Source organism: Bubalus bubalis, chromosome 24, assembly GCF_019923935.1.
Source record: "Bubalus bubalis isolate 160015118507 breed Murrah chromosome 24, NDDB_SH_1, whole genome shotgun sequence".
Taxonomy (NCBI): Eukaryota; Metazoa; Chordata; class Mammalia; order Artiodactyla; family Bovidae; genus Bubalus; species Bubalus bubalis.
Window position 1 is genome coordinate 30,286,498 of NC_059180.1, and position 25,067 is coordinate 30,311,564.

Genomic DNA, 25,067 nt, shown 5'->3' on the forward strand with positions numbered 1-25,067 from the left:
TTCAGGCAATGAATATCAGGAAGCGAAGAGGAGCACACTTTTTAGCAACAGCCTGGAGACACGCCACCCCAGGTGCACGCACACACACACACACACACAACACCTACACACTGGAACTCAGACAGACCTGCAGATCCAGCCAACATGGACACACGTGTGCACTGGGTCACACACAGACAGTGGGATGCTCTATGCCTTCATGGATCAACGCCAAATCCAACAACACCTAGACAAAAGAGCTAGAAAAAACCATACGGTACCTTTCGGTGACTGAAGTGTCGCCACTGTCCAGTCACCCTCAGAACTTCCTAAAAAATAACAATGGAGAGATGCTGATCTGTTCACCGGCTACCCACGTGCACGGAGCCCTCACACCCAGATGCTGCTGTTGGCATCTCAGACGCAGCCTGTAAGTTTGTGTGTGGGGGGGGGGGGGGGGCGGGGGGCAGGTCTCAGGGGACTCAGGGAACAAGGCGGGGGAGTGAATGCACAACTGTGATTATGTGAACACTTCTCTCTGCAAGGTCCTAGGTCCTGAAGCATGATCGAAATAATGCCCAACACAGGATCAAAAAAGGTTTCCCTTGAAAAAGCCTAGATGTATTCAGAGAGAGACAGACAATTCTTAGGTGGTGAATCTGGCTCTAAATTTCCACCTTCTAAGAAAGAAGGCAAAGTTTTAGTTACAAGAAGTCACAGTGGCTAATAACAACGCTCTGTGGTCAAGAGAGAAATCTGGATCCTCTTCTACTGCAATCCCCCTGCTAAAAGGGAGTCAGGGGGTGCATTGTTAGCTCCATATTCAAGATTGGGGCAGGCTAGGCTCTGCCGACTGTGACTTTAAATGCTAGGCAGCAGACCAGGTGGGGTGGAGACCACCCTACCCCAGTGCCCACCACACAATCTGTGTTTGCAAAACATTTGTTGAATGAATGAATGAATTCAAGGTTCTCCACGGAGTCACTCTTCCTAAGGTAAGAAAGTTCCCCTTAATGCAAAAGGGATCAAGCTTGTTATGTGAGAATCCCTAATGCCTGGAATTTTTATTGTAAATCAGTTTCTCCAGATTTAATTCCGTTTCAGATGTACTGGCTGAACCCTGGGGGAAATCTCACAGGATAGCAGGAGCCCACAGTGTAACCCTTTTCGTAAAGGATGGTGAGAAAGGCTCCGGCTACGCCTTACCCAGGTCCTCCACAGATCTTCTCTGTACTAAGGGATTTTGCTCAAAGCGGGGCAAACCTGCGCGCGTACCAGTGCCGCAGCCTCTGCCCATTGGCTGGCGGCCTGACTAATCAGCGTGCGCAACTAGCTCCCGTTTGCTTTCTTAGGAAGCTACCTGGAAAAACCAAGTCCTCAACGTTTCTGCACAATTTCCAGAGATATATCCGGCTTCCAGCTGGGAGGAGATGCAGGGAACAGTCTGTGATCTGAATGATTACAGAGCACAGATCCGGGCCCATTTAAGCATTTCTGGTTGGCCTCCCCAGGCGTGCCAAAGGACACTCAAATTGCCACGTTGCCCCTGCGGATATGAACTCTACATGCTCATCACTCAATAGTCGGGAAATTGGAGTGACAGGCGAAGAGTGACGAAGTTAATATTAAGCGGGATCTGCCCGGGATGCCCTGAATGTTTCTTCTCCCTCTGAACCAGGATCACTGACATCTGGAAATAGCGATGTAGCCCTAGATCTTCCGGTGTGGGTGGACACAAGCCTGACACAGTCACTGAGTCACTAATTCCAAGGAAGCCATTTGCTCCCAAGTCAAATACATCACTGCCTTGAAGGCAGGAAACACACGGTAGACATCCCTGTCTCCACCCCCCAGGACAGGGCTGCACTCTGGTGAGGCAGTAACACGTTTTGTTTATTAAATCCAGTGCTAATAAGGGCACTTAATAAGATGGTACAGAAGCTACCAAATGTATACTTTAAGTACCCTTTTGTGTTTGGTGACGCAAGCACAAAATTGATTCTCACAAAAAGTGAGAATTAGTTAAACATTTGTTGGGTGAAAAATTAAATGCCTATGTAAAGAGGATGGGCCTTAGGCATTGGGAGGAAGAGAACATGAGGGAACTTTCTGAGAGAGGAAAATATTTCTTATCCTTCCTGGGATGTTGATGACTAGCATATCTATATTTCAATAATCACACTATTATAAAATTATGATCTGAGTCTTTTACTATACATATTAAATTATACCTCAACTATAACATACCTTAAATGTGTTATGCCTCAATCATACTAGCATAATGAGAAAATTTTTACCTCCAAGCAAACAAATGAAAGAAAAATAATTAACACCTTAGTAAGTCTTCCCGGTCAAAAGAGGAGAATGAACCTCTTCAATCTTCTTTTTTTTTTTTTTTGGCCTGGTAAGATCCTTCTGGTGCCAGAAACTGCTCTGTGGAAGACAGCATCATTTCATGGGAAGAAGAAGACCTGATTCAGGCTACCCTAGATATGACTCTTGGCTCTTCAGGTGTTACTTTGGAACAATTACTTAACTATACTGAGCCTCAGTTTCCCCATGTTTTGACGTTGGCACTGATACCTCCCCCAGAGGCGTACAATTTGGGAATCCAGTGATGCTAGCTCCCTTTCTTCCATATCAACAACAACAAAAACTAGTAGAGGTTAATTCAAAGTTGAGGGGTTTATGCATCACTTAGGGTCTTTACACATGATTCCTACAGAAAGAGTGAAAAAGAATCCCTAAGTGCATTGTTGCTGTGGTTTTAAAAAGCGCTATTGGAAAACTGTAACAAGCTTCTGGGAACAGAGTCCACAGACTGTTAAAGAGTAACAGAGAAAATATTTTCTTATTAAATTCTGGAATTTAAAAAGAAAACACTACCTTTTATCAATAATGCTGGTACATCCTGTCTCTTTTACTCACTGGACAGCTAGGTTGCCCAAAAACATCTAAAGGGCACGTGGTCAAGAACCATCAGTAGCTGAGGATTTCAACTCTCAAGACACTCTGAGGAAAAATGAGCCCTGGGGCCACTGGTGCTGAATGCCAATGTGCAGGCAATTTTCCATTTTCCAGAGCCCCTCAGGAGTTACATAAAAAAGTGGTCTTTTCCCAGTTTTGGAGGCAGGAAACAACCAACTCTGAACCATCAGGTGACCCTTAGGGATATTTTCACAGCTGTCTTTGTAAACATTGACCAATGAAGAACCAGAAAGTGGGTCCTCACATTGCCACCACCGCAGCACAGGGTGGGGGGTGGGGTGCGGGCCAGAGGATGTGCGTGCTTAACTGAACTGTCGAAAGGGTACAGTTTGGCTCAGTCCAGAACAACACACACTTCTTGACTTTTGGTAGCAAACACTTTGAAACTGTTTAATCTCACATTCTTGACTGAATAAGGAAAGTTAATTGAGTGAAACAGAATCTTTCTTTGACGGATTATGGGAGTCATGGGTCTGGGCACATGGACCTTCATTGTCCAGGCTATCAATGGGGAGAGTGAAGAGGTTTGGACTGCCTCTTAGCTGGCATGAACTGTGCTACGTGGTGCTAGGTCCTTGGATACACCAATGAAAGACAGACTTTGTTCCTGACTCAGTGGGACTTACAATTGAGGGACACTAGATTAAACAATTGGAGAATGAATGAATGATTTGGACAAATAATTATTCAACTCCATCACTCCTTCTTGTACAGAGTACAGTGAGGTTTCAGTTCAGTTCAGTCACTCAGTCATGTCCGACTCTTTGTGACTCCATAGACTGCAGCACACCAGTGAGGTTTAGGGCTCCCCTCATAGCTCAGTTGGTAAAGAATCCACCTGCAATGCAGGAGACCCCAGTTCAATTCCTGCATTGGGAAGATCGCCTGAAGAAGGGATAGGCTACCCACTCCAGTATTCTTGGGCTTCCCTTGTGACTCAGCTGGTAAAGAATCCACTTGCAATATGGGAGACCTGGGTTCGATCCCTGGGTTGGGAAGATCACCTGGAGAAGGGAAAGGCAACCCACTCCAGTATTCTGGCCTGGAGAATTCCATGGACTGTACAGTCTATGGGGTTGCAAAGAGTCAGACACAACTGAGTGACTTTCACTTCCTTCCCTTCAGGGAGGTTTAGCCTCTTACATTTCCCTAGTGTCTGCTAATATTTTACAATAACTGGGCAGGGAACGCCCTGGGAGCAGAGACCATTCTGCAGCCACATGGTATACAGGACGGGATGTTACATTCCCAAATCCCTGAATCACAGAGAGAAAGGAATTCTGTTTAAACATGAATGAGTGTGATTTCAACAAGCAAACAACAATAAATAAAATATAAGATTGCTGTTTTTGTTTAGTCACTAAATAATATTCGACTCTTTGTGACCCTATGGACTGTAGCCCGCCAGGCTCCTCTATCCATGGGATTTTCCCAGAAAGAATACCAGAGTGGGTTGCCATTTCCTCCTGCAGAGGATCTTCCTGACCCAGTGTTCTAACCCATGTCTCCTGCATTGGCAGGAGAATTCTTTACCACTAAGCCACCAGGGAAGCCCATAATATAAGGTAAAATAAAAATAAAATAAAAAAGAAGGGAAGGCCTGTTTTGGAAGAATTTATCTCAGGAACTACCAACAGTTCCCATTCTGAGTTGGTAGTGAATGAATGAGACATATTTCATGGTCCACGGGTATTCTAATAACTAAAATGAGTAGAAATGTTTTGTTTTCTAATTTTAAAATCATAATGGAGTTTGGAAACTACAGAGTTAAACTTCTTCATTTTTCACACAAAGAAGTCGAGGCCAGGGGATTTCAGTGACCAAAACCCCCTTGAGGTTCTGAATATTAAGGCCTCCAAGAGAACACCGATTTTCCAGAAATATTTTTGAACTTGGCAGTTAACCCTAAAGGCTGTCCAAGCCTCTCCTTATTGACTGAATTGAATTTTGTAGGAAATGAGTCTGGTTATCAGACACTGCAGAACTTTCCACAGCAAACCATTTTTTAAACAACTCTCCTGGGTGGTAATGATTTTGTTAATGAAATGCATTTCATCCTTCACACCACAGTCACATTATGCCTTAATAAAGAACCCTTGAAAGAACATTTATTATGGGATTTGCATTTCCTTTGGGCAGGCAGACTCTGGACTCCTGGGTAACCCACTGGGCAGGCAGTCACTCAGTCTGCTCCACACTGGACCTCACAAGACCATTACAAGACCATCTGTGACTCAGATAAAGCCTGTGAACTCCTATAATAGAAAAGAAGGGCAGTGAAGAAGAGGGCCACATCAGTCATATCCAGGATTGAGGAGGGTTCTTCATCTGAGATCCTTCAGAGTTTTTAGAAGATATAGGGGTGCTCCCTTCCAACTAAACTATTCTTGGGTTGGGGGTCAAAGATAAATTCATTCATTCATTCAGCAAACGTTTCAGGAGTTCCTGCTTTGTGGGAGAAAAGGTTACTCAAGGAATGTTGAATAAACTTTCAGACTGCAAATTTAATTCCAAGTGCACTGCAAACATTTGCTGTACCAAGGAGCCCTGTGCCAAGCCTGGACAGAATCAAGGAACTCTGCTGGAAGATCCGTTTATGATTTATCCAAGAGCTACAGGGTGCTGAGGGGGAAGGAAACACAGGGCCTAAGTGAAGAAATGAGTTGTCTGGGGTAATGGGACCTGTTCAAAAGGAAAAAGATGCCTGGGTGGGATTTTTTTTAATGTCAAAAGAAGAATCAAATATAACAGCAGATGCTAGTCATCACCTAAATGCAAGACTCAAGAAACAGAGGTAGACCACCGAGTAGCGCATGAAGGCTTCTGCAGGTACATTGGCACAGATGCCAAGACTTCTCTCCTACGCAACAGCCCTCATCCCTCCCTTGTAATATCTGAGTCTATTTGAACATGCTTAGGATGCATGTGCTATACAAACATGCAGTACGGAATAGAGGGAATCTACAGTCACTGCTGGGCTTCCCTGGTGGCTCAGATGGTAAAGAACCCACCTGCAATTCAGGAGACCCAGGTTCAATCTTGAAGATCCCCTGGAGAAGGGAATGGCAACTCACTCCAGTATTCTTGCCTGGAGAATTCCATGGACAGGGGAACCTGATGGGCTACAGTCCATGGGGTCTCAAAGGGTGGGACATGACTGAGTGATTAACACTTTCACTTCATGGTCACAGATGTAGATAAGGATTGAGTTGGGTGGAGAAATTCAACAGGAAACATGGGGTGCTGGTATGTGAGAGCTTATGAGGCTTGGGATTTAGGAAGCACAAGCTGTACCCTCAGAATTATAAGCACCCCTCAAACCCTCTTCAAAAGGTTCCATTCGGAAGTCCTAGGATATCAGGGAATATAAATTCCTATAGATAGATTTCTAAGCTCCAAGTTTGGGCCTGACTGTCTGCAGGGCACCAATATGCTTGTTTTTTTGAGTCTGATGTCCATAGACCATCGTTATGACAGCAGCCTAGCCACGTGATCATGTCTTTGCTTTAGTTTCTGTCCTTAATGTGTATTGGAATTAGGATATTTCACACTAGAATTGATCAGCTCTATCTCATCTTCAAAGAGGAGCTTGGCAGAGGAGGGAGAAGATAGAATGAGAAGCTGATAATAAAAGAAAGCACATAGTCTGGGTGTCTTCTGTCTGCCCCAAGGCTTGACTTTCTGTGAGCGCTGCTTCCATCCTATAGAAAGTGGCCATGAGTCATTTGTTCAGGAGTCTGGGTCATCATCAAGGTCACCATCACACTCCCTCATGTATGAATCAGAGGAACGGACTGAACCCCCACCCCAGGGCTGTGGGAAGGTAGTGGCAAGAACACAGGCTCTGGAGTGATAAAAACACAAGCTCAAACTGCCCCCAGGCTGCTTGACTTAGGGCAAGTTAAATTAACCTCCTCAGTCTCAATTTTCCTAATCTGAAAGCTGGGGCAATATTTATGCCTTCCTCTTTGGATCATTATGAGAAAGTGAGGCAATGTTCTGTAAGAACACCAATGCAATGTCCCAGACTTGATAAGAATGCAGATAACAGGAGCTCCAGGCTGTCCCTTCAACCTGGAAATATTTACACCTGGAAACCAGAAGCTGCCTGAGATAGGAATGTGTAGGCTTACCGACTTCTCCAAGGGAGGCTACACTGGGTAGATGGTGAGAGTCTTTCACTAAAGGGCAGGACGTTCAAAGACCAGTGCCCTGGATCCTATGTCCAGGTTCCCTGAGGATTCACTTGGGCAGATGTTCGATGGTGAAGGGGCTGAGGTATCCACGGGATCAAATGAGTATCCACGGGATCAAATGAGTATCCATGTTCTCCTCTTCCCCCATCCACCCTGCCCCACACAACAAGGTAGGACTTGACCTGGGGCCAAGACAAAACAGCTAGGGGCCTCTGGTCTTTAGTAAACTGTGTCCCAGGTACAGAGACCCAGAATATATTAGAGAGAGAGAATGAGACAGAGAGAAACAAACAAAAGGGAGAAAGAGATGCTGGATGGATAGAAGATACATGGTAGATGGATAGATGATGGATAATAGAAAGATGATGGATGATAGACACATGAGAGAGATCAAAAAGAGGAGTAGAAAAAAGTTAGAGATAAGGAAATGTAGAAGGAACGGAAAAGTACAGGATAGAGAGAAGAAACAAAACGGTGCTTACCGACTGCCTTCAAGGAGGCGTATTTGTTGAGCTCTTTGCCAGGTGGCTGCTGTTCATAAGGGTTAGAGATCTGGCCCAGGCTGGGATAGGAATGCGGGTGGCCCATCTGCTGGAGCAAAGGGGAGGTGGGCACTGCGTTGTTCATCTGGGTTGTGTCTGGAAGGGAAGAGAACAGAAGGAGATGGTCATCAACTGGGGAAGAACTTCTACCCACCTCCACCATCACCACACCCCTCGAGACCAAAACTCCTCACCCTCTAGGGACAGGAGAGTGAGGGCAGCCAAGGATGGGCAGGAATAATGGCATCAGTCAGCTTTGCAGTCGTCATTAGCGAGCAGCTGAGGATGGATGGGGAAGAGCACAGGTGCACCTAGAACATTTCCATCTTCCCCAATTAAACGTAAGTCCTATCATTGCAGGAGATACTCTTGTGATTGAAGCAATATATGTATAAACGGATGACCAACTTCAGTAACAGCCAAAGAAATGCAAGTCAGAACAATGGAAGGCCACTCCTCTGCCAAGAGATTAGCAAAAATTAAAAGGACTGAAGAATACCAATCTGGCAAAGACACTTGGACCCTGGGCAGTCTCACAAACTCATGGTAGATACACGATTTGCTGTATCTGCAGAAAGGAAGCAGATAGTGTGTGTGTATGGAAATTTAAAATGATTAGCGTGGGTATGTTCACCAGATAATGCCAATTCGAAGGATGGTGAATTCAGAAATATAAGCATCAGGATGAGAGGGTGGCAATTCCCTAGTGGTCCAACGGCTAGGATTCCGTGCTCCCAATGCAAGAGGCCCAGGTTCAATCCCTAGTCAGGGAACTAGATCCCACATGCTGCAACTAAGAATACACTAAAGATCCCACTTGCTGTAACTAAGACCAGGAGAGAGCAAATAAAAAAATAAATATTTTAAAACATAAAAAAAAAAAAAAAAAAAAAAAAAAAAAAAAAAAAAACAACCAGGGCTTCCTTGGTGGCTCAGTGGTAAAGAATCTGCTTATCAATGCAAGAGACATGTGTTCAATTCCTTATCTGGGAAGATCCCACATGCCACGGAACAGCTAAGCCCATGCGCCGCAACTATGGAGTCTGAGTTCTAGAGCCCAGGAGCTGCAAGTACTGAGCCCAGGAGCCATAAGGTCTGAGCTCCACAACAAGAGATGCTACTGCAATGAGAAGCCCTCACACCACAATTAGAGAGTAGCCCCCACTTGCCACAACGAGACAAAAGCCCTCACAGCAATGAAGACCAACACAGCCAGAAATAAAAGAATAAATGAAATTTGAAAGTGAAAGGCGCTCAGTCCTGTCCAATTCTTTGCGACCCCATGGACTGTAGGCTGCCAGGCTCCTCTGTCCATGGAATTCTCCAGGTAAGACTACTGGAGTGGGTTGCCATTCCCTTCTCCAGGGGGGTCTTCCCAAATAAGATTTTTAAGTAAGTAAATAAAATAAAAAACAATCATATATATATATATATATATATATATATATATATATAATTTTCTTTATGCTTTTTAAAATTAATTAATTTTAATTGGAGGATAATTACTTTGCAATAGTGTGGTGGTTTTTGCCATACATTGACATGAATCAGCCACAGGTGCACATGTGTCCCCCCATCCTGAACCCTCCTCCCACCACCCCTCCACCCCCATCCCTCTGGGTTGTTAAAAAAGAATGTGAGGGTATTTGTTAAGAGATGTGCATTGCACCATTCTTTGTTAAGTGAAAAGTAAAAACCACACAGAAACCATTTGAACTTCTATCATTAGCAATTCTTAAATTATTGTACATCTGTATTAGGTACATAATATGTACATACATATGAGGGGATATCATTCAGCTCTTAGGAAAAAATGAGTTAAAAATCAGTTAACTATACATTCAAACTGGAGAGTGTCTTATGATTTGTATTGGTAAGGGGAAAAAAGCAGATGTCAAAGTAATGTGAATAACAGTGTTTGGTTGAAAGAGAATTTGGTTGAAAGAACACATTTTTGTGTGCTGCAGTTTGCAAAAATAGGTACAGACACACAAATTGAATATTGGGTACTTAGAGGGACTGGGATTCATGGGGAGAAGGGTTCAAGACATTTTTCCAGAGGAAATACTGTTTGTGCTTTTAAAGGTTTCTGTCTTCACCCCAAGGACAGTGGGACAGATGGACTGTGGATGGACTGGAGGCAAGAGGGAAGTGGGAGTCACAGAGTCCAGGTGAGGTCATTCAGGCTCAGATAAGATAGAGGAAGCAGTGATTCTCCCCATTCCCAGGAAGCACATCTGCAGATACAGATCAGCACGGTGGTAGTTGCTTCCAGTGCCTTGAGAGATGCCCTTACCCCACAAGTGAGTCCCAGCTGTTTCAGCTGCTAAGAGCTTGTAAAGAAAGATAGCGCTAAGTCATGTCCGACTCTTGCAATCCCACAAACTGTAGCCTGCCAGGTTCCTCTGTCCATGGGATTCTCCAGGCAAGAATACTGGAGTGGGTTACCACTTCCTTCTCCAGGGGATCTTCCCGACCAAGGAATTGAACCCAAGTCTCCCGCATTGCGGGCAGATGCTTTACCTACTGAGCTACATGGCTTCTGTATATTAATACAGAAATTTGCTCTTGGCTGATGTGAACCACCATCTTGGGCTTAATCTGTTTGACGGACCTCACCCCCAACACCCCAAGGTGGGTGACAACAAAAGCCTAGCTGACGCTAAGGTACCAAGACCAGCCCTTTCCTCAAGGTAGGGATAACTCGATGAAGCAATGGAGAGCTCCCACAGGTTGGGACAAGTTTTAGAGCAGGGGTCAGTAGGCTATTGCTGGAAAAAAATCAGACTATAATAGCTTAGGCTTTGCAGGGCATCCGGTCTCTGTGACAATCACTCAACTCTGCCCTTGAAGCAAGAAAGCAGACATAGCCATTATGCTAACACAGGGGCATGGTTGTGTCCCAATAAAACTTCATTTACAAATACAGGGGCAGCTGAATTTGGTCCAGGGGCCATAGTTTGACAACCCCTGGTCTAGACTTTATCTGAAACTGAGATCCCCATCCCGGTGTGTCTCCTTTATTTTTCTTATATTGTTTCTCTCACAACCTTAGAAGCGTGTGTGTGTGTGTGTGTTTTACTCCATCAGAGTCTCATACACCTGAAGCTGTCTCTCAAACACTGCTTTCTAGACAATTTGACCTGTGACATGTATGGAATAAGTTTGTCTTTAGAAACCAATACACTCAAATTGGGCTTCCCTGGTGGCTCAGACAGTAAAGAATTCACTTGCAATGCAGGAGACCTGGGTTTGATCCCTGGGTTGGGAAAATCCCCTGGAGGAGAGCATGGCAACCCACTCTAGTATTCTTGCCTGGAGAATCCCCATGGACAGAGAAGCACGCTATAGTCCATGTGGTCACAGAGTCAGACATGACTGAGCAACTAAGCACATAATTGAATGAGAAGAGGCAGAGATACCACAGCTGAGACACAGAGATAAGGAGAGTATTTTTATCACTGCATATGCATGGGCCAACCCACAAGCCCAACTGTCTAATGGGAATATCGCCAAACATAAGCCAAGTCGCCCAGACGCTGGCCAGCATCTGAGGAGGCAGGCATGTCCTTCTGCCATGATAATTTTTTGGCTGGCATTCAGCTGGGGCAGAAGAGTCCTAAGATTAATGGAGTTAGGGTGGAAATGCTGTCTCCCATAAATTACAGCTCTGCCTGTTGCCTGGCCCCCAAGATCCACTGACATTTTCCTCTCTAGAGCAACCTGCTAGGGAGGTCTCTTGGCTTCCCCTGGGCATAGCAAGCAAGTCAAGGTTTGTTTCCAAATGTTGGTGTAATAGAAAGAGATTTACCTTAAGTTCTCATTGTTTGCTGTTCTGTGGATTTCTTCCCCCCTGCCTCCCTCCCCCTGCAACACACACACATGTATTTCAGTGGACAGCTACTATTTTGTGTATTCAGAACTATCAGTTCCTTCTGCACACTGCTTCATCCCTGTTTGACTCATGTAATGAGCTGTCAATCACAATAACTCTCTTAGTTTGGGTTTTCCCATAAATCACTGAGATTCGGACTCAAATACAAGCAGAAAAACATCTACTTCTGCTTCACTGACTATGCTAAGTCCTTTGACTGTGTGGATCATAACAAACTGTGGAAAACTGTTAAAGAGATGGGAGTACCAGACCACCTTACCTGTCTCTTGAGAAATTTTGATGCGGTCAAGATGCAACAGTTAGAACCAGACATAGAACAACTGATTGGCTCAAAACTGGGAAAGGAGTACAACAAGGCTGTATGTTGTCACCCTGCTTATTTAACTTCTATGCAGAGTACATCATGTGAAATGCCAGGCTGGATGAAGCACAAGCTGGAATCAAGATTGCCAGGAGAAATAGCAACAACCTCAGATACGCAGATGATACCACTTTTCTGGCAGAAAGTGAAGAAGAACTAAAGACGCCCCTGAAGAGAGTGAAAAAGGAGAGTGAAAAACTGGCTTAAAACTCAACATTAAAAAAATGAAGATCATAGCATCTGGTCCCAATAGATGGGGAAAAATGGAAACAGCAAAGATTTTATTTTCTCAGGCTTCAAAATCACTGTGAACAGTGACTGCAGCCATGAAATTAAGATGTTTGCTCCTTGGAAGGAAAACTATGACAAAGCTAGACAGCATATTAAAAAGCAGAGACATCATTTTGCTGACAAAGGTCCATTATAGTCAAAACTGGTTTTTCCAGTCGTCATGTACGGATGTGAGAGTTGGATGATAAAGAAGGCTGAGCATCAAAAAACTGATGCTTTTGAACTGTAGTGCTAATGAAGACTCTCCAGAGTCCCTTGGACTGCAAGGAGATCAAACCAGTCAATTCTAATGGAAATCAACCCTGAATATTCATTGGAAGGACTAGTGCTGAAGCTGAAGCTCCAATAGTTTGGCCACCTGATGTGAAGAGCTGACTGACTGAAAAAGACCCTGATGTGGGGAAAGACTGAAGACAAAAGAAGCTGTAGAGGATGAGATGGTGGGAGAGCATTACTGACTCAATGGACATGAATTTGAGCAAACTCCAGGAGACAGTGAAGGATAGGGGAGCCTGGTGTGCTGCAGTCCATGGGTTGCAGAGTCCTACATGACTTAGTGATTGAACAACAACCATCAGGAAATACTACAGAAAAGGAAGTAGGGGGAGAAACAGAGAATAAAAAAGGCAGATAGAGAGTGCAATGTCTGCAAGGGGGAAATGGTGAAGAATGGGCATTTAATCCCACTCTAGCCTTCTGATAAGTGGTGTTGAAATTCTGTCAGCCCATGGGCAAGAGTCCCTGAGTATTTATATGCCAGCTTCTATCAGTCATTTGAGGGCTGCTTCTGAGATACAGTAATTCCTCAGCACTTGGAACCTGCCACATTCATGGGCAGAGAAAGCCCCAGTGGGCAGGGAAACTCTTACTCAGAGATGTAAGTGAGAGCTGGCAGTTGGAAATCAGGTCAGAAACTCACCCCTCTGGTCACACAATGAGCATGTGATCCAAATCAAACCAATCACAACACCTTCTTCTCACAGTGATTGGCCCAGGTGTGAGCATGTGATCTAGCCTGGACCAATTAGAGTTCTTCCCTCAATTTTTTCTGTTGAGAAGCTTTGAAGTCATTGAACCAGGAGGCCATGAATTCAAGTGGAGAAAGTCTTCCTTCATTGTGAAAGAATAAGGACAAAGAGAAGTAGCACGGGAGATAGGGAAGCTCCTTTCAAAACAAACTAGTGTGCTTTGAGGTTACTGGCAAATGCAGCATAGAGTTCTGACAAGTGCAATTGTCTGGATTCCTTCTGGAAAGCTGGAACTGATCAGAAGAGAAGCTTCCCATGGGGTCTGTGGAGTACATCAAGATGGAATGGGCATTGGCCCTAGATTTCCTTTTTCTTTCTTTCTTGTTTTTTTGTTTGTTTTTTTTTTTTTTTTAAACTGTCCTGGGTCTTTGGTGTGGTGCATAAGTACTTCTCTGGTTGCACATGGGCTCAGCAGTTGGGCTTAGTTGTTCCACAGCATGTGGGATCTTAGTTCCCTAACCAGGGTGGGAACCCATGCCCCCTGCTTTAGAAGGTGAATTCTTAACCACTGGGCCACCAGGAAGGCCCCAGTGCTAGGCTTTCATTAACATTGCAGAAGAAATGTCAAGCAGCAGATTGCCTGAGTAGTGAGTAGAGAATACCCTAAGACTTCAAAAGTTAATTATCTTAACAGCGTTTTTTTTTTTTTTTTCCCTGAAAATAGATTCCAAACTAGTTGAAGAGCTGACACCACCTAAGCCCATCATCCAGTGGGAGCCCTTACTCCCATCTCTTTGCTCCCTCAGTCCCAGATCCCATCCACTATTGTTCAAACCCTGTAACCAGTCTTGCCAGGGGAAAGCTAAACACTTCATTAAGGGAAAAGAAATTTGTAGAGAGGTTCCTTATCACTTGGGATAGCCTTTTATATTATTAGACAGACTACTTAATACATCAGTATAAAACACTTGCTTTTGGATGACTTCTCTCAAGTGAAAGCGAGTTGCTCAGTCATGTCTGACTCTTTGTGATCCCATGGACTGTATAGCCCACCAGGCTCCTCTGTCCGTGGAATTCTCCAGGCAAGAATACTGGAGCGGGTTGCCATTTCCTTCTCCAGGGGATCTTCCTGACCCAAGGGTCTAACCTAGGTCCCTGGCATTGCAGGCAGATTCTTTACCATCTGAGCCACCAGGGAAGCCCCAATTTCTCCCACATCCTGAGCTAACTCAGGGTAGCGAGTAGTTACTTAATGGAAGTGGGTAGGACCGAACTGGCCCTCCAAAGGGATTCCTCACCAAGGAGGAAGAGCCTGCTGCAGAATCACGTTCCTGCTTCCACATTCAGGACAGCAGGAGGCAAATTTCTGGCAGTTTTAGATAGCCATATTGTACTAGCTTCCAGGCTTTGATTATTCAGAAATACTGAAATCCAGGCGCAGAGCAGCAATCAAGAATTCTTAAACAGACTTTGGTGATTGGGTTTTTTTTAATCTTATATTCATTTTACTGAACAGGAAACTGGACTGGACCTGACAATGCAGATTCTCTGTGAGTTTTGCACAGATACATCCAGCTAAGGAGGACAAACAAAGAATACACATGAGGTAAGCTTAGCTTGGCATCTAAGAAAAACAGAACAAGAGTGAGTGAAGAGAGAAGAGTGGGTGAGACCTGGGTCATCTACAAATCCTCTCCTTGACAATCGAGAGAAGAAACATAAAGACAGGTAGCTAAGTCAATAAATATTTGAACATATGTATATAGGAGGAGAAGGGGACGACAGAGGGTGAGATGGCTGGATGGCATCACTGACTCGATGGACGTGAGTCTGGGTGAACTCCCGGAGTTGGTGGTGGACAGGGAGGCCTGGCGTGCTGCGATTCATGGGGTCACAAAGAGTCGGACAGGACTGAGCGACTGATATGATCTGATCTGATCTGATCTAAGTAGTATGTATACATGTCTATGCATGTGTATGTATATATACATTATATATAATATAAATAATCATATATTACATAATGTAGTAATATAATATAATAAATATATAGGTATGTAAATATAAAACATAAAAATGTGGAAAATTCTGAAAGAGATGGGAATACCAGACCACCTGATCTGCCTCTTGAGAAATATGTATGCAGGTCAGGAAGCAACAGTTAGAACTGGACATGGAACAACAGACTGGTTCCAAATAGGAAAAGGAGTACGTCAAGGCTGTATATTGTCACCCTGCTTATTTAACTTTTATGCAGAGTACATCATGAGAAATGCTGGACTGAAAGAAACACAAGCTGGAATCAAGATTGCCGGGAGAAATATCAATAACCTCAGATATGCAGATGACACCACCCTTATGGGAGAAAGTGAAGAGGAACTAAAAAGCCTCTTGATGAAAGTGAAAGTGGAGAGTGAAAAAGTTGGCTTAAAGCTCAACATTCAGAAAATGAAGATCATGGCATCTGGTCCCATCACTTCATGGGAAATAGATGGGGAAACAGTGAAATGGTGTCAGACTTTATTTTTTGTGGCTCCAAAAATCACTGCAGATGGTGATTGCAGCCATGAAATTAAAAGACGCTTACTCCTTGGAAGAAAAGTTATGACCAACCTAGATAGCATATTGAAAAGCAGAGACATTACTTTGCCAACAAAGGTCCGTCTAGTCAAGGCTATGGTTTTTCCTGTGGTCATGTATGGATGTGAGAGTTGGACTGTGAAGAAGGCTGAGTGCCAAAGTATTGATACTTTTCAACTGTGGTGCTGGAAGAGACTCTTGAGAGTCCCTTGGACTGCAAGGAGATGCAACCAGTCCATTCTAAAGGAGATCAGCCCTGGGATTTCTTTGGAAGGGGTGATGCTAAAGCTGAAACTCCAGTACTTTGGCCACCTCATGCGAAGAGTTGACTCATTTGAAAAGACTCTGATGCTGGGAGGGATTGGGGGCAGGAGGAGAAGGGGATGACAGAGGATGAGATGGCTGGATGGCATCACTGACTCTATGGACGTGAGTCTGGGTGAACTCCCGGAGTTGGTGGTGGACAGGGAGGCCTGGCGTGCTGCGATTCATGGGGTCGCAAAGAGTCGGACACGACTGAGTGACTGAACTGAACTGAAATATAAAATATATTTCAGATAACTTTATAAATCATATATTTATATATTATATACTAAGTATATATAAATATTATATTTTATAATTACATATTATGATGGACTATACGGTCCATGGAGCTCTCCAGGCCAGAATACTGGAGTGGGTAGCTTTTCCCTTCTCCAGGGGATCTTCCCAACCCAGGGATTGAACCCAGGTCTCCCACATTGTAGGCGGATTCTTTATCAGCTGAGCCACAAGGGAAGTCCAAGAATACTGGGGTGGGTAGCCTATCCCTTCTCCAGTGGATCTTCCCGACTCAGGAATTGAACCAGTGTTTCCTGCATTGCAGGCAGATTCTTTACCAACTAAGCTATCAGGAAAGCCCACATATTATGATAAATGCATATTTTTATATGTAGTGTATTTATGTAGTATATATATACTATGCAAAAGAAATCATATATAGATATATGCAACTATATGTATATAATGTATATAATTTGTATATAAAATATATATAATGTATAATTTGGCTTCCCTGGTGACTCAGTGGTAAAGAATCTGCCTGCAATGCAAGAGGCCTAGGTTGGATACCTGGGTTGGGAAGATCCCCTGGAGGAGGGCATGGCAATCCACTCTAGTATTATTCCCTGGAGAATCCCATGGACAGAGGAGCCTGGTGGGCTACAGTCCATAGGGTCACAAAGAGTCAGACACAAATGAAGCAACTGAGCACGCATGCAGGCATATAATTTCTTTTGCAGAGTCATGATCACAGAGAGAATCTAGTAGGACCAGCAATGTCTTGCTGCCGGCAGTGTGGTTTCTCTTCTAGACACATCTCAGCCCCAGAGATATCTTACCCACCTCATCTCTGTAGAAAGGTACTTTCTACCCAGTGTCACAAAAAAACTTTCCCTGCTTAATCATAATTTTGCAACTCCTTCTTTTTTTAAAATTTTTATTGGAGTATAGTTGATTTATAATTTAGTGTTCATTTCTGCTATACAACAAAGTGAATCAGTTATACATATAATGTATCAACTCTTTTTTCTGATCCTTAGAAATAACTGATGAGGACTTGCTGTTCTTGGGTGCTGCATTCTGTCAAGACCCTCAGTCAGCAGACAGAGATTACATCCCATCCTCTCCTTACTAAGACAGAAAAGAGGGCCTCATACACTTAATCAGTTTCAAAGAAAGTTAAGATACACTTACTCTAATCGGAAGTAACTAAATGGTGGTTACCAAAGTAACCACCACATAAGTACCATTTTTATGTGGTACATCTTAGTTACTAAACAGACTAATGAGTGCAATCAAGACAGACTCACTGAAGTAAAAATGTTACAAATACTGGGATGATGCTCTAATTTTCTCAGTGGAAAAGAAGCAGATAACAGCTATCAAAAACTAGAGCAGTCTGGCTCATCTTGGAGGGAAAGGAACAGTATTAAGCTTTTCAAGGCATGTAACAAGGAAGAATAGCACAGAAAGGAACAAAAAGGTCAAAGCATGTTGCTTTGTGGAGCATGTATTACCCATCACTTGGTAAAGAACGTTTCATGCACTGTCTCCTTAAATCTTCATATCAATCCTATGGAGTAATGATATAGGGACAACATATCTTTTAAAATAAACTTTTACTGTAGAACAATTTTAGATTTACAGAAATACTGCAAAGATAGCACAGAGTTTCCATATCCCCAGAACCAGTTTTCTCTATTATTATTAAATTACATTAGTAGGGTACATTTGTTACAATTAATGAATCAATATTGATATATAACTATTAACTAAAGTCCAAACTTTAGTCAAGCTTCCTTGTGCTCAGTTACTTAGTCGTGTCTGACTCTTTGCAGCTCCATGGATTGTAGCCCGCCAGGCTCCACTATCCACAGAGTTTTCCAGGCAAGAATACTGGAGTGGGTTGCCATGCCCTCCTCCAGGAAATCTTCCCCATCCAGGGACTGAACCCTCATCTCTTGCATCTCCTACATTGGCAGGTGGATTCTTTACTACCAGCATCACCCGGGAAGCCCTCAAGCTTCCTTAGTTTTATCTAATGACCTTTTTCTGTTCTAGAATCTCATCCAGGTAGCACATTAATCACCACCTTTCTTTAGGTCTGTCTCTTGGCTGTGAATTTCTCAGACTTTTCTTATTTGTGATGACTTCGACAGTTTTGAAGGGTACTGGTCAGATATTTTGTAGAAATGTCCCTCAGTTGGAATTTGTGCGATGTTTTTCTCATGACTAGACTGGGGTTATGAGTTTGGGGGAGGAAAACCATACAGATAAGATGACATTCTCAACATAACATACCAAGGATACCTTTTTTGATGACATCGCTATTGATAGTAACCTTAATTACCGCCTGAGCCAGTATTTCTCCTCTCTCCATTATAAAGTTACTGCATTTTCCTCTCTTTCCACATCATACTCTTTGGAAGAAAGTCACTATTCACAACCCACACGTAAGGAGTGAGGAATTACGCTCCACCTCCTTGAATACAGAATGTCTACATAAATTATTTGTAATTTTTTATCATAGGAGATTTGTCTCTTCTTCTGTTTAATTTGGGCTTCCCCGGTGGTTCAGCAGTAAAGAATCTGCCTGCAATGCAGGAGACGCAGGAGACATGGATTCGATCTCTGGTTTGGGAAGATCCCTGGAGGAGGGCATGGTAACCCACTCCAGTATTCTTGCCTGGAGAATCCCATGGACAGAGGAGCCTGGTGGGCTACAGTCCATGGGGTCACAAAGAGTCAGACACGACTGATGGTGACTGAGCACATAACCCATTTAATTATTAATTCAACTATATATCACACATATATGATATTATTAATGTGGACACATGGATATATATTTTATACTTTGGATTAAAATCCAATACTATTTTGTTTTTTTACTCAAATATTCCCAGGTCTGGGGAATCTCCTTCAAGTGGCTCCTATGTCCCTCCTCTTTTTTTGTTTTAATAACTTCCTTTTTTTCTAATAAGGCAACATGCCCAAGGTTCATCTAGTTTATTTCCTGCCCCATCCTAGAATCCATTTCTCCAAAGACCCTGGCTCCTTTTCTTGGAGGATGATGTTAGAAACCAAAACATGGGTGCTAAGGGTACTCGAGGCTTTTAGTTCCTCAGCTGACTAAGGAAGTCAAGGTGTGTATACTGACTCATATACAGATACTTGCTGCTGCTGCTGCTAAGTCACTTCAGTCGTGTCCAACTCTGTGCGACCCCATAGATGGCAGCCCACCAGGCTCCCCCATCCCTGGGATTCTCCAGGCAAGAACATTGGAGTGGGTTGCCATTTCCTTTTCCAATGCATGAAAGTGAAAAGTGAAAGTACAGATACTTATCTATGAATATTTACCTATGTAACCATCTGTATCTATCTTAAGCTAAACATGAATTCATCTTGATATCTCCAACTCCAATCCATTATCACATGGAACATTCTAGCCTTCTCCCCTTGCTCATTTGTAACCTCTCACCCCAACAATGAGAAACCCGACTCCTGCCCTCCACCATCTATTTACTTAGTTGTTTAATTCCAGTATGCATGTCTAGCAATATCAGAATTGTTAACCTATGAGCCTATGGGAAAACACCTGTACCCACTAGAATACAGTCTTAAGGACAATTTTTTTTTCAAATTATTTATGCACTTTTCTTTTGCTTTCCTGAGTATATAAGCTTTATTCTGGATGGCCATGACATCCATATAGCTATGTAAGGCTAGGACATCAGGATTTATTAAAGAAAGAACACAAAAATGGTGATGATGATATTAGTTAATGATAAAGAAAGTGAAAGCACACTTATATACCTACTAAACAGAAAGGTGCTATTATGTGCCAGGCACTATTTCATATACAAACTAATGTACTATTTCATGGCTTCCCAGGTGGCTCAGTGGTAAAGAATCCGCCTGCCAATGCAGGAGCTACAGGAGATGTGGGTTTGATCCCTGGGTTGGGAAGATCTCCTGGAGGAGGGAATAGCTACCCACTCCAGTATTCTTGCCTGGATAATCTCATAGACAGAGGGACCTGGTGGGCTACAGTCCATGGGGTTGCAAAGAGTCATATATGATTGAGCAGCTGAACACAATGTATTACTCTAAGAGCCCCTGTGATATACTATTATTAGCCACATTTTGCATACAGAGGTTTTGTGGTTTACCCGAAGTTACACCACTTGAATATGGCAGAGCCAAGCTTAGAATCTGGTAGTCTGACTCTAAAATCTGTGATCTTCAGCACTCCTTACTGCCTCAAAGGGCATTAAATGCAAATTTCTGACATTCAGAAAATGATTGTGCAGCTAGACAATAATAAAATTTGTCACGATATTGACTTTGGAAGGTAGTTTTTACTAAATACCTTTATCTCTACTCTTCAGCATATTTAAGATCACACTTGGTTTGCCAGACCATAGAAGTCATGTCCTCTGATCTCTCCCACTTGGCTCATCCACTTATTCCCCCACACATATTTGAGTGACTCTGGCATGCCAGACATTGTATTTGGTGGACAAATTCTAGCTCTTATACTGCTTACTGGTGGCTCAGATGGTAACAAACCCGCCTGCAATGCAGGAGACCTGGGTTCAATCCCTGGGTCAGGAAGATCCCCTGCAGGAGGAAATGGCAACTCACTCCAGTATTCTTGCCTAGAGAATTCCATGGACAGAGGAGCCTGGCAGGCTACAGTCCATTGAGTTGTAAAGAGTTGGACACATCTGAGCAACTAACACTTTCACTTTTTACACTGCTTACTAACCCTAACCCTAATTAGAGAAATGCATAACATTTTTCCAAAGCTTTTTTCACAAGGGAGAAGCACCACATTTCTGCTTGGCCCACAGGCCATGTTGATCCTACCCAGGGCCCTTCTTCACCCCTACTCTTTCCAAGACCCCTACTCTTTCTGTGCCCCGTGCTGTAGCCTCAACAGACTCTCTCCCATGACAACATCCATAACAACATGACGAAAGAAGCATGGATTTCTGGATTAGTCAGTTCTGGATTCAAATTCTGGCCATTCATTTCCTAACAGCATCTTTGGGTGGGTTATAAAATTTCTCAGGTCTAAAATGAAGCTGTTGTTGTTTTTCAGTCACTTAGTCATGTCTGACTCTTTGCAACCCCCTGGACTGCAGCATGCCAGGCCTCCCTGGCCTTCACTATCTCTCGGAGTTTGCTCAAACTCATGTCTATTGAATCGGTGATGCATTCCAACCATCTCATCCTCTGTTGTCCCCTTCTCCTCCTGCCCTCCATCTTTCTCAGCATCAGGGTCTTTTCCAATGAGTTGGCTCTTTGCATCAGGTGGCCAAAATATTGGAGCTTCAGCATCAGTCTTTCCAATGAATATTCAGGGTTGATTTCCTTTAGGATTGACTGAACTATAACATAAATCCTCATAGGCTTTGCTATAAAGTTTAGAGACTGTGGATGTTCCATGCTCAGTATCACATATGAAGCATAGTAAGCATCCAAAATATTGTAGCTAAAGCTTTATTGCCTCTGATTGTCAGGGAAACCAAGAAGAAGAGGGTGTCTGTTTTCCCTAAGGCCCCCTCTGGACTCAGAATTCTTGGATACATTCCAGATTATTCAATTGTCCCAGAACTGGACAAATGAGAGAGAATAAGCAGGAGATATTCCTGTGGGAGCCAACTGCACTGCTAATTCTCTTAACAACAAAAAAAGAGAATAGACATAAAGAAACTATAACAGGCTTTTAGCTCCATTTTCCTTTCCAATCCAAATATGTACATCCAGCATCCTTTTAAAGAGAAAACCTGAAAATTATAGTTTGAAACATCATGTAGATTTTTCTCTGACCACAAGAAAGCAAAAAAAAAAAAAAAAAAAATCAGATCCAACTCAAAATTACCCTGAATTTGTCAAAAGAGAACATAGAAGGCTAGGCTTTTACCAGAAAAGGTTGATGTAAAAAGAGAATTAAATTAATCTTATTGAACCCTGGTGGCAAAGAGAACAGCAGGAATTTGTGATGCAGAAAAAAGTGTACATATTCATTGGAAAACCTTTGGCAAATTGATCCTGTATGTTACCCAAGAGTTTATATCTTTAAGAATGCAAAAAAAAAATTTTTAATTTTGAGCATTTAGGATGTGAATATTTTGAAACTGGGGTTGTTAAACAAATGTCTATTTAATGTTCATTTCTGGCCATTTTGTATGCAGATTCTGAGGGACAGAGATTCACTTCAAATCTCAGTTTGTGCCCCAATGAGATGATGGTCTAGAATAGGAAGCAGCCCAAGAACAACACAGGTGAGAGAGAGAGAGGAGTTAAAATCAACATGGTTATCGCTACGATACAACAAAACAGATTCTGTGAAGGCCCAAGGGAACGGGTACCTAACTCAGGTTTATTGTTGTTCAGTGGCTAAGTCATATCCGACTGCTTTGTAACCCCATGGACCACAGCACACTGGGCTTCCCTGTCCTTCACCATCTCCCAGAGTTTGCTCAAACTCATGTCCATTGAGTCGGTGATGCCATCCAGCCCTCTCATCCTCTGCCACCTCCTTCTCTCCCTGGTTTAGAAGGTACATTTTGAAAAAGAGAGACTCTCAAAGGCAGTAACAAGAAGAGAAGGACCTTTTAAATCTGTAGTAGCATTGTGTGTCGAAGAAACTACAGTTTATTGGCATCACTTCTGAAACAGGACATCTCTAAAGTGGTTAAACTCACCATTGACAGCTCAGTATTATCATTAAAGGATCAAAGGGTGGTTGGTGGTTCTGTGCTTCAAGTAGCCATTTCCCCAGAAGTTAATTTCATGAGCTAGTACATTGGAGAAGGACATGGCAACCCACTCCAGTGTTCTTGCCTGGAGAACCCCAGGGACGGGGGAGCCTGTTGGGCTGCCGTCTATGGGGTCGCAGAGTCGGACACGACTGAAGCGACTTAGCAGCAGAACAGGCGGCAGCAGTGTAATGATGGATGTTTGTTCCTTCACTCAGTAGACAGATGAATGGATAAAGAAGATGTATTATCCACACACATACACACACACAATGGAATATTACTCAGCCATAAAAAGAATGAAATAATGCTATTTGCACAACACAGACAGACCTCGAGATTATCATACTAAGTGAAATAAGTCATTTACAGAGAGACAAATATCATATGATATCACTTACATGTAGTATCTTAAAAAAAAGAAAAGAACTTGTTTACAGGCTTACTTGGTGGTGCTAGTGGTAAAGAGCCTGCCTGCCAATGCAGGAGACACAGGAGACCAGGGTTTGACCCCTGGGTTGGGAAGATCCCCTGAAAGAGGGCATAGCAATAGACTCCAGTATTCTTGCTTGGAAAATTCCATGGACAGAGAAGCCTGGCGGGCTGTGGTCCATAACATCACAAGCAGTCAGACACAGCTGAAGCGGTTAGCACACATGCGTGCATGAACTTGTTTACAAAATAGAAATAGACTCACAGATATAGAAAGCAAACTACAGTTACTAAAGGGGAAAGGGGAGAGATAAATTAGGAGTTCAGGGTTAACATATACACACTATTACATACAAAATAGATAACTAACAAGGACCTACTGTATAGCACAGGGAAGTATATTTAATATCCTATAATAACATATTGGAAAAGAATCTGAAAAAGAATGTCCATATATTCTTAAATGTATATATCTAAAACTACCACACCATTGTAAGTCAACTATACTTCCATTTTTAAAAAGGTTTAAAATTTTTTTAAAAGATTAAATGAGGCCATATGGGTAGACCCTACTCCAATCCTGACTGGAGTCCTTATAAGAAAAGAACATCTGGACACAGAGATGCACAGACAGAGGAAAGATCACGTGAGGACACGGCAAGTAGACAGCCATCTGCAAGCCAGAGACAAAGACCTCAGAAGAAATCAAACATGCAGACACCTTCTAACCTCCAGAATGGTAATAAAATTAATTTCTATTGTTAAAAAACAGAGCCTCCTCCCCCCACAAAAAAAAAAAAAAACAAATGGAAAGGTTGTTTTATTTCTGTTCTTTCTTCTCTTCCCTTTGTGTTCTCTTCCTCCCGATTCCACTGATTTAAGTTTACGTTCCTCCACCATCATGGTCAGTCTGTTTTATCAGCCACACGGCGAGTAGCAGCCAGCTCTCTTGGACTTTGCTGTTTCTAGTCCTAATGTGTTGTGGGATTCGAAATGTGATACCCACACATGTTAGAATAGATTGTAACCACTAGCCGCGTATCAAAATACTATTCCTTCTGCGACATGCTATTCATTGGCGTGTCAGGCTTCTCATTGTGGTGGCTCCTCTTGTTGCGGACCACGGGCTCCAGGGTGCGCAGGCTTCAGTGGTTGCTCTCAGGCTCCAGAGCACAGGCTCAGGAGTTGTGGTGCTCGGGCTTAGCTGCCCGGTGGCATGTGGGATCTTAGTTCCTGGAACAGGAATCAAACGTGTGTCCCCAGCCTTCATACAATGGAATGTTATTCAGCTTTAAAAAGGAAAGGAATTCTGACCCATGCTACAACACAGATGAACGTTGAGAACATTCTGCTAAGTGAAATAAGCCAGTTACCAAAAGACACATACTATAGGAGGCACCTAGTCAAATGAGAGAGACAGAAAGTCGAATGATGGTTGCCAGGGGCTGAGCAGAGGAGGGAATTGGGAGTCAGTGTTTGAGAGGTATCTGAGTTTCAATTTTGTAAGATGGAAAGGTTTCGG

At 43.1% G+C, this 25,067-nt stretch overlaps 1 protein-coding gene across 2 annotated transcripts in view; it reads right to left on the reverse strand.

Annotated features, from left to right (window-relative positions):
* Positions 1 to 25,067, reverse strand: part of SHISA9 (shisa family member 9) — a 351,536-nt gene that overhangs the window by 20,441 nt on the left and 306,028 nt on the right. Inside the window, exons 3-4 of one of the 2 annotated variants that reach the window (XM_025275672.3) lie at positions 7,646 to 7,801; positions 261 to 308 (exon numbers count right to left, since the gene is read on the reverse strand). In XM_025275672.3, coding sequence (XP_025131457.2) covers positions 261 to 308; positions 7,646 to 7,801 — 204 coding nt within the window. The remainder of the gene's footprint in view (positions 1 to 260; positions 309 to 7,645; positions 7,802 to 25,067) is intronic. The other variant, XM_025275673.3, reaches the window with a different exon arrangement.